This window comes from Montipora capricornis, chromosome 9 (genome assembly GCF_036669925.1).
Source record: "Montipora capricornis isolate CH-2021 chromosome 9, ASM3666992v2, whole genome shotgun sequence".
In the NCBI taxonomy this organism is placed as follows: Eukaryota; Metazoa; Cnidaria; class Anthozoa; order Scleractinia; family Acroporidae; genus Montipora; species Montipora capricornis.
In genome coordinates this window covers 28,466,701-28,476,700 of record NC_090891.1, presented here as the reverse complement: position 1 = coordinate 28,476,700, position 10,000 = coordinate 28,466,701, and the positions used below count along the sequence as shown (strand labels likewise).

General features: G+C 40.2%; 1 protein-coding gene across 2 annotated transcripts; it reads right to left on the bottom strand.

The window, feature by feature from the left end:
* Nucleotides 1-418: 418 nt before the first annotated feature.
* LOC138015755 (adenosine receptor A2a-like) lies at nucleotides 419-5,751 on the bottom strand. 2 transcript variants are annotated; one of them, XM_068862865.1, is made up of 2 exons: nucleotides 5,371-5,751; nucleotides 419-3,052 (listed from the first exon to the last, which is right to left on the bottom strand). In XM_068862865.1, exon 2 carries the CDS (start codon nucleotides 2,927-2,929, stop codon nucleotides 1,910-1,912), a length of 1,020 nt encoding a protein of 339 aa, XP_068718966.1. In that variant the 5' UTR covers nucleotides 2,930-3,052; nucleotides 5,371-5,751; the 3' UTR covers nucleotides 419-1,909. The 2 variants fall into 2 exon arrangements, with proteins under 2 accessions (XP_068718966.1, XP_068718967.1); XM_068862866.1 differs by lacking the exon at nucleotides 5,371-5,751 and adding an exon at nucleotides 4,942-5,069.
* Between the last annotated feature and the right edge of the window lie 4,249 nt (nucleotides 5,752-10,000).

The window sequence follows — 10,000 nt, the reverse complement described above, 5'->3', positions numbered from 1 at the left end:
CTCACAACATTTCAACGCAACATCTTGCAACATTGTTGGGCCCAACATGTTGCATACGTTTGGTCACCCTGCTGCGATATGTTGCAACATGTTGGATGATGAGGCCCTGTTAGGGGGGGTGCCCATGTCCTCCGTCTGAATTTCACAGCTAGCTATGTCGCAATTACGGAAAATTCTTTTGTAGCCTGTCGGAATTTCATTAATAAATTTTAGCTCGTTGCCCCTCTGACAATCCCCATTCACTGGAATGACGCCAACGGAACATACGGCCTCTATCTTTAGTACTTTTAAGCCCAGGGTTTTGAGACCTTTTTTAATGTTTAATACCTATTCAGACTACATGGAATAGTTGTTGAAGTCAATGAAATTCCATCTAGGAAACTATACAAGTGAATAAAGGCCTAATCTGGCAAAGCAATCGAGCTGTAATAGCGTTTCTACAATTCTGGTAGTGCAAGAGTCTAATGTTTCTTCCGATTTCAACTCTGATTTAGTTGTCGGACTGTGCTTTTCTGTAACTATAACAACCCAGGAGGAAGGACATAATCGACCATTCATTATCTGCAAGGCATGCGTTTACAAAAGGTCTGTGAAAAATCATAGTTAGTAGAGGGGACTGGTTATGAAACTCGGCAAACTTCAAAGGGTTAAACAATAGCGCGGTCTCTGATGTTGAATAGACCCGTCACGTGACTCTGACCGTGCACAAGTTCGGCACTCCGACGACTCGCTTATGACTCTGATAGTGATGTACTTCAATAACTCGCTTACGATTTGGAACACCGAGATGAATGCGATCAATAGAGAAAAAAAGTATCTCTCTGACAGACTGATGGAGTGCGCACGTGGGTCATGCAGGGAGAACATGATACGCAAAGCGGAAAAGTCCTCAAAGGGAGTGATGCACTGAATACGTCAATCACATGAACAATCAAAACAGCGGTAAAATGAGATGTATTTCTGTTCGCCTTTATTGGACCCTTATTAGCCATAATTGGCCATTATTGTTGTTAACAATGATCATTATTAAGTAATTACAACGAATTGTATACGCGCAAATGTTCCACAGTCCGCAGAACATTCACAATTCTGAAATTCGCTGTCGGTCAGTCTTGACATTTGTGTCGCTTTCGCTAATTCGTTGTAATAATCTATCGGTCGTCGCCAGTTCGTGGCTATCATGTCGCCGGTTCAAGACCATGTCGCTTGTCGGAATTTACCCCTAACAGGGCCTCGATGATGTTGGATCAAATTTGAAAACGGTCAAATTTTTCGTGCAACATTTTGGATGTTGCATGATGTTGTACTCGTTTGGCCATGTTCACGCAACATTGTTGCGCTAGGGCATGCGCGTTAGGTCCACTTCTTGCGCGCCAGGGGCCTGGGGCACATGAACATTGACATGTTGCGTTGAAAATGATGAAAATGTTGCGTGCGTTTGGCCACCCCGTGCAACATATGTCACAACATCATGCAACAATGTTGCAAGATGTTGCGTTGAAATGTTGCGAACGTTTGGCCAGGCCTTTAAAGTCCCTACTGTCCCTTACACAAGTTGCCAGGGTATACTAGGGCCAGGCTCTCTCGGGAACAAAGAGAACCTGGGAGTGAGGTTGGGCAGTAGCGCATAAAATACCCTTTTTTCACGAACACCTTGTTGCACGATACTGACAGATGCTTGAAGCCATTGCGGGTTTTTTCTTTGGTTATTTCACCATCATAACCAACGCGCTCTCAGACATAACTGTTAAATATCTGCGGCAATTCTGTATCCTCGGGCTATACGCGTTAGTAAAGTTCCTTATTTAAAACTTGAGATTTGTTGATTTTAAGTTCAAGGTAAGCGGATGACGAGAAAGTAATGTACTAAACTTAAAAATGTGTGGACAGAGCCGTTTTGTTTCTCTCCTCATTGTTTGGTGGAGTTCTTGTTGAAGTTCAGGTCCTTATTAGCTACCTCACAGAGGTTCGCCAAGAAATCCTTACCGACACTTTCTATTTCTAGGGGGCTTTGGTTGTTTGTTTTCAGCGAACTCTGATGACCAATAACGTTTGATTGACTCGGAACAATGCGCAGATGTCTTCCACAGATTCGACACAAGGTCCGTCGAAACTCAGGGAACCTAAAGCTGTATATAATCAAATTCATGAAGGAATTACTATACTGGAGAAGTTTGATAGCGAGTACCAAATTAAGCTTCAATTTTTGTTTACACGGAACGCAAAAGAACACCGCGATGTTGAGGAAGTGAAAGGGAAGCCAAGTAATGAAAAACCCACCGGTCACAATTGAAAGAGTTAGAACAAGTTTTTGTTCATGTTCAGCTGATATACGACTGTATCTTCGGTGTCGACCACGAAGCTCGTTTTGACGAGCCCGCATTTTGTACCAGACAGCGATGTACGCAGCAAGCATCACAACGAGGACTGACGACAGCGAGAACATGATAGTGTAGAAATAGACCTCAAAGTCGACGATTTTATGTTCGCTTAAAATTCGCAGTAAAACCTGCACTGAAGATAGAAGCCAGCAGGTAACAACGGCTGCAAAGTAAGGCTGTTTTCCAGTGACACGGTGTCTGTGAGGCCAAAATACTGAAAACATTCGCTCCAGGCCAACGAACGACAGGCTAAAGAGTGACGCAAAACCAGCCAGGAGGTCAATAGCCATATAACTGGATTTAAATGTCGGGTTTTTAGCCAACGTACACAAAGGCCACAGGATGACCATGTACATTGGAACAGCCACCGCGCCCACAAGCAGGTCTGCGAAGGCCAAGTTAATAAGGAGTATGCTTGTGCGCATGCGCCTAAGTCTTGAACTTTTGAGGAACACGGCGATGGAAAGAGAATTACCAATGATGATGAGCAAAGATAGACAGCTATATAGAACACACCACGTGACTCGCTCCCAGGTCACAGCAAACATGGTTCTTCCACGGACTCAACCTGCCAAAATGTTTTTTTTTTCAAGTTGAGGGATTACTGTGATATTTCGTGGATCCTCTATCTCCAGTAATCCTTCTTTACCCCTGATTGAGACCAAGCTGATCTAAATTTTGGGAAAAGACGAACGTTGTCAGTTAAACGTTGCACTTTTTGAAAACCGTTCATCAAGAGAAAAAAAAAATTATGTACGGCAAGACCGCAAAGTTTTTAACTGTGAATCAATTGCACTATATCAAAGATGCCCAGAATTTTACTGTCCCTTCAATACGAAAAGAAACACTTCTATAAAGATCCTGTTTTGCTGTAAATTTATGACAGTGAAATTTATAAACTGACATCTTCTTAGATAATGAAGACATGACTTGACATTTGTTAGCCAGCTGACACTCACACGCACCACTCTTCTGATAGTTTTGTACGTAGATAGATACTTTACTCCGTAATATACGTGAACTAAGTAATCCAGTAATAAACAGAAGCTACCATTAAAATATAAAATAACAGAAAATATTTATCTTCAACAATATACAAGACGATAATGCCATGCAATAAGACTGTTATTGGTGGATCATAAAAGTGGTGCGTGTTGAAGCAGAGTTAGTAGAGGGGAAGTCGTATTTCGGATAATTAGACAATCCTGTAGATTGTGAACCTTATCTTTTAAGTTACCAATAACAAAAATAGGTTTTAAATTAATTCAAGCTTCATTTTGGCTTCTACAGCAGCTAAGCTAAGATTGGGAAAAATGATCATGATGGAAGAACGCCTCTCCTCGAGGAAAACGTTAAAGATTTTAATAAATTCAGTTGTGATTCAAATTCACTTTTTAAACGGGCGAAATCAAACTCATAGTTCAACACACGAAGGTCTGATTTCTCTTTTATTTCCAAAGACAATTTTTTGGTTCCACGTAGCTCATTAGACGGAATAAGTCAATGATATGGGATCTGAAATTTATCGTTCCTACCCGAGGTAAAAAAAGTAGACCTATTTGCCGTAAGAATGTTACCCTGCGAGCAGAGGCCCTTCGATCTTCCTCCCGACTTATCTAGGAAGATCGAAGGGCCTCTGCTCGCAGGGTATAAGAATGTAGCACACATCAATGAAAATGAGTGTTTGTGTCAGTTACTTGTTGCCTTTTCAACCGGTCTCCAGTTTATGATGTTGTCGGAAAATGCACATCGGAGTCGCCACGTTCGTCCATATATAGAATGTTGGCAGGTCTTAAGTGAAAGAAATCGTCGCCTTAGCTAGTGGCAAAGTCGAGGAAGCCAGTGCAGCCTTTTTGTAAGTTTGGTCACGGTCTTATTTATGATCCACGCTGGGTCGTACGTGGACATGAAAATTCCAAACTGGGCGCAGGTTAGCTCAGGTTGAGTAGTCCTTACTAGCCGTCTACGGGGACAATTTGAATTCTTATTAGCAAAAATTACAAGAAAAAGGTTCTCTACGTGCATTTATGGATATAAGCAGTCTGTGTGAGATGGGTCAAATATTACTGAAATCGCCGAGTACAAAGTCGACCCTTGGCATCTGAGGCAACAATGAAACTGAAATGTTACGGCGGTTTCTGTTTCCGGCGAGAAACAGATTTAGAAATCTCATTAGGGACTTATAACATCTACGACGTTGAAGTGGACAAAAGAGTCGCGTCAAAATTAACTTTCAGTTGCACTACCGCGAGTCTTTCGCGCTTATTCTATCTCGTTTACAAAGCGAAAAGTACAATGTGGGCGAAGTACCCTAAAAAAATAATTTTTAATTTTTACGAGGGCTTTCAGAGTAAAAATAGAGGCTGACTAATTGAAAGGTTCGCGTTTGGATGCTGACATCGTCGCTAAAAACCTCAAATTTGGTGATTTTACGTCGATGTTATACAGGGTTTAGCACAGAAATGAGCTAAAATGTTTCTTAAACTCCCCAAAATCTCACAGCCATAGTTCCCTCCACAATGCAAGCACGTTTCACTATTGACAATATAGAAAAGTTTACCTTCACTCTTAAACCTGCCGCATACGGTAAGGAACTGAAAGAGCTGAGCAAACCGCCTCGCGAGGCAGTTTGCTCATTTTTCCTCACTGAGTGTCATTTTCGTCGTTAAGCGATATACAAGATTTTTTTCTCAAAATGATCCATCTCAATCTCAAATGAAAATTTTATGAACTTAGAATGCTATTAACGACAGAATATTGTTATACATCTTCATGAAATGCGTTGAAAAATCGAGACAAATGCCCTGAATGTGAGTTACAGGAAACAGGTGACATACTTCTAGCTATATATGATTAAAAGACTCTTATTGTGCTTTTCGCCAGGTTATAACGATGAAAAATTAAGAGGTGTACTCTCACGAAAGGTTAATCCGAACATACACACGAGAAAAATTGAGAAATGTTTCACAAAATTATCACTTTTAAGTACCTTGTGCGTTGAGATGTCGAAATTTCTTTCTTCTTGCGATGAGACAGATTGCAACCGCGGCCCGGGATTACTCTTTCAATTTCTTCGCCAGAGTGACATCAAACTTTGTCCTCTTTTAATTGAGATTATTTGAATTTCAGATAAAAGATACCCCAGCTGCTTTACACTTCCGGTACGATGGAACAAATGTGAAAATCCTCAAGGAAGTTTCTCTCGTCAAAATACCTCATTTTCAAGTCGTTAAACCATTAAAATTTACTGACTTTTTCGAATAGACTATAGACTAATCAACGTATTTTAGTTTCCCGTCAATTTTTGGTGTTCTTACGGTTTCATGACCCGGATCGGAATGCATTTAAGTTTGTTTTTTTTTACCCCTAGACTCTCTGGGCCCATGAAGTTAAAAGGTAACTGAATTTATCAGGGTTTTTTTTATAGACATGAGGTCAAAATTTTACGAATGAAAAAAAAAGGAAATAATCAATTAGTTTTGACTGGAAAGTGTCAATTATCCGGCACTGACCAAATTTTCCATTTGAATGTCAATTTTCTGCAAAGTTCCTGTCAGTGCGAGTCAGTATCTCTGTACATGAGGGCGGCCAGGGCACGACATCATTTTGGGGTGAAATCAAATATACTTGTTGAAAAAGCTTAAAAGAAAGTATATCCTCTAAGCATTATGCTGTCTTTTTGTGGTGGCAAGAGGTTGCATCTAAAAAACATTGGCACGCGCGGTTGAAACTTGGGAGACCTATATCAACATTATAGAGCTGTTCTTTCAAAATAAAATTCATATTAAGATTTTTCTGACACAATACTTTATTGCCTTCCAGCCGTTCATAAATATTCGTTAATTTTCTTATCGACAAAAAGTTAATTTTCTTTTTTTATGTAAAGCGAAAATACAACAAAAAAAGTCAAATATCCTTATTTCCAAGATTTATTTGTAGTAAAAAAGAATTAGGAGGAAATTTAAAACCCCGTTTAACGATAAGACTTAACTTCAAGTGTGTCTTGCGAAACACTCTAAACTTGAAATCTGTTTGCAATTAGAACAAGCAGACTGCTGTAAAATATTCATTTACCGTCGGAAATGATAACAAAAGGCCGTCTTATAGTCTCGTCGCAGGACGGGTGAAACTTTCTGCTTCTTTGCCAAACATGAAATCGAAACTTTGCCATATATCAAGAACACCCAACGAGAAAATTAAGCTAAAAGCCCTTCAGAGACATTTATAGGCTCCTTGTTATGTCTAAAGACTTTCTAAAGAGATATTTTTATCACCTACAACAATTTGATCTGTTCGGATATCTTAGCTGAAGATGAAAGTCTCCGAAAATTTTAGGGGATGAAATTTTATTTAGGAAATTGGTAGCTGAACGTCAACGGCCTTCTAAGAACTTACAACCGAACCATTTACTCATCCCAAACTGCTAGAGGACCTTTTTAATTCCCAAAAATTGCAAAAATATCCCTTCCGAAAACGCAAGGGACTACTTTTCCCAGGCTACGGATCTTTTAGGTGATGTTTTAGTAAAGAAATCTTTACGCGGCTTTTTGGCGACGAAGTACCGAAGTTCTAAGGCCAGTTTGACCGCTCTCCCGAACAAATATTTCACCGAAGACTATCGTTGGGTGCCCCTGACATATTGTCTGTTTCGTGCCATTTTTCACTCTTCGCATTATTAGTGATTTTACTCCTACATTATGAACCCTACAAACTTTAACATTAACATCACCTAAAAAAAAGTGATACATGCCTTGTTATACTAAGGGGTATGAAAACATTACCGCAAATTGAAAATATAAATTTTGCGAAATTAATTCTACTGCATAGAAACCATTAACAATAACTTGAGTTTTGTCCTAAACAGAGACAGACCCAAATGACGTTGAAAAAGTGGCAAATTTGTTGGCCGAATGATATGTGCGCATCCTCACAGCACGGGGTCTTGTGCCCGTCTTTGTCCTAGAGACGCGTAAGCAGATGAACAACAAAAGTTTGCCCAAGTTCGTCCAGACGGCGGATTATGCGTCTTATCGTCTTTACACCAGACGAATAACAAAAGAGACGCATAATTCGTCTGGACGGATTATGCGACTCAAGTATAAAAACGGCCACTCAGGGGATACGGTGAAATTCAGGCAAACTGATTCTAAGGTACAAAATGCAAGGCTAATAGTTGCCTGGCTTTCCCAGTAAACCCTTGCCTCCCGCTAACAATATTTTGGTCTAATTTTGATAAATCAAGGCTCCTGTGAAATCAGGCTCAAAGACGGCGAGCGTAAACACAACATGTACGAACAATAACGTTGGAGGTTGTGCCAAAATGTCGCTGCAGTCCCATTCTCGTCCCCAGAGTCAGGTTTTCTTTTGGTCAGCGCCAAGAACACGGACTCTGGCCACAGCCAAAAATACACGCAGTCGCGGTAGAGGTATAATGAAAATAGGTAGAAGAGCCAGAAGTCCGTGATTCGCGCACTTCCTGCTTTGGTTGTGGCCAGAGTCCGTGTTCTTGATGTTGACCAAAGGAAAAGCGAACTCTGGGGACGAGAATGGCATATTACGTCCACGCGATTCCGCAGATCATTGTAACGGCTTGCCGCCATCTTGGTTTTTTACAGTCCGCTCTTCCACTTCCGGTGTTGCCGTTCCCTCCCCTCAAACCTATTTCGTCCCGTTTTGCAATATTTGATTTTCGTATTAACGGAAATCAAAAATTGATTTTGAAGTTTGATGTTCCAGTTTTTTTAAATGGTTCTTGCATGTTTCTTTCTTGAGAAATTTTAACAAATCTTGTCACATTTCTATTCTCATTAATTAAATCTGAAGTAAAGGAAATCTAACTAAAAGTTAGTTGAAGTTTCGCGTGCAGTTCACGGTTTGCTGAATAGGGACCAGCAAGGACAAGGACGACGGCTACGAGAACCCCACATAACAAAAGGTTTAATAGGCCTCATCACGGTTTTCGACGCCATCTTGACGGGTAGGCAAAGCGGTCAGAAATTACAGTGTTTGTATGGGAATCCGATAGCAAATAACTTCTTCCAAAATTGAATTTTACACAATTTGTGAATCAAAACGTTAAAATACTAGGTAGAAGATTGTATTCGCCAAGTTTGAAGGATGTAGCTTTCCTATAAGTCGCTGAGTTAATTTTTTTTAATTTTCCATACATTTGTCTTTAATTTTTTTCCCGCGAACCGCGTCTAGACGTTTGTCTACCCAGCCAAATTTACAGACAAATGTGGGGAAAATTCAAAAAATTAACTGAGCGTCATCTAGCCAAGCTACATCCTTCAAACTTGGTGAATACAATCTTCTACCTCGTATTTTAACGTTGCGATTCAGAAATTGTAAAAAATTCAATTTTGGAAGAAGATATTTGCTATCGGATTCCCATACAAACACTGTAATTTCTGACCGCTTTGCCTACCCGTCAAGATGGCGTCGAAAACCGTGATAAGGCCTATTAGCATAACGATACTTCTGCACGCCCTGCACGTGCGTTTTACATTTTGATACATTTCTATGCCGTTCTCGTCTTGACAACGAAGTGAAATGATCAAATTTGAGGTCATGTGGAGGACGACAGCACCTGACGATGAAGTTTCAATTTTCTCTCTGAATATCCATACCATTCTCATCAATTTTATTCTTGGAATGTGTACCGACACTTTCCAAGCCGAACGACTTGGACTAATCGCAAAATTATTACAGTAACGGGAAATAATAATTTTAGACAACGTTCTCGTAGTCCTCCTAATAACTCCGCCCCCTACTTGAAAGCCAATTATGCTGAGCCAATCAGCGTTCGGGCTCGCGCCAAGGTAGCAGATCACGCGTGAAGGCTGTCAATTGACACCCGATCCTTTCACGTGTGATTGACATGATACGTCATTCATTTTTCGCGCGCAGATTATGGCGTGAGACAAAGAAAAGCGATTTAAGCGGTTTTAAAATTAATTTTTCTGTATTTTTTTCGGGAAAATATACTTCACAGCCCACCGATTCAAGATTTGCAAAAACAAAACAAAAAAATTGAGCGAGACGCCCAAATTAACCTTTACCGAGACCTTAAGCTCCCTTTTGTTTTTGCTCATTAAACATATTGTTTTGTGGCGTTCTCGTAATCGTCTTTACTTAAGGTCCCTATTTACCAAACTGAAACAGACATTTTTTCGTCATACGACATTACTGACAAAGCACATGGATTTGAATATAATTTTCACACCTGGTTCACTGATTCTGTCACGCGGTTAAATTTTGGAGGCGACTTTCAATCAAGCTGGCAATTTTACGAAAATTTGACTGATTTAACTGCTTCGATTCTTCGATTGCACTCACTTAATAAGAGAGCCATGTTGGTGCCAAAACAATACAAAAATGTATCTCAAGTTTTGCATAATAATAGCGTCAAATTCTCAAAAGACTTTTTCGCTATTGTTCTTTCCCCCAACATGGCCGCCGTGACATCAGGTGACAGGTCAGGTGACATGGAATAGAGGCTACTGTCCTGGGGCCTGTTTCTCGAAAGTCCCGAGAACTTTTCGGGCCCGAAAAGCAAGTCGTCAAACTGCAATCTGCTTATTTTGAAAAGCTGATCCTTAACATGTTTTTAATGTGAG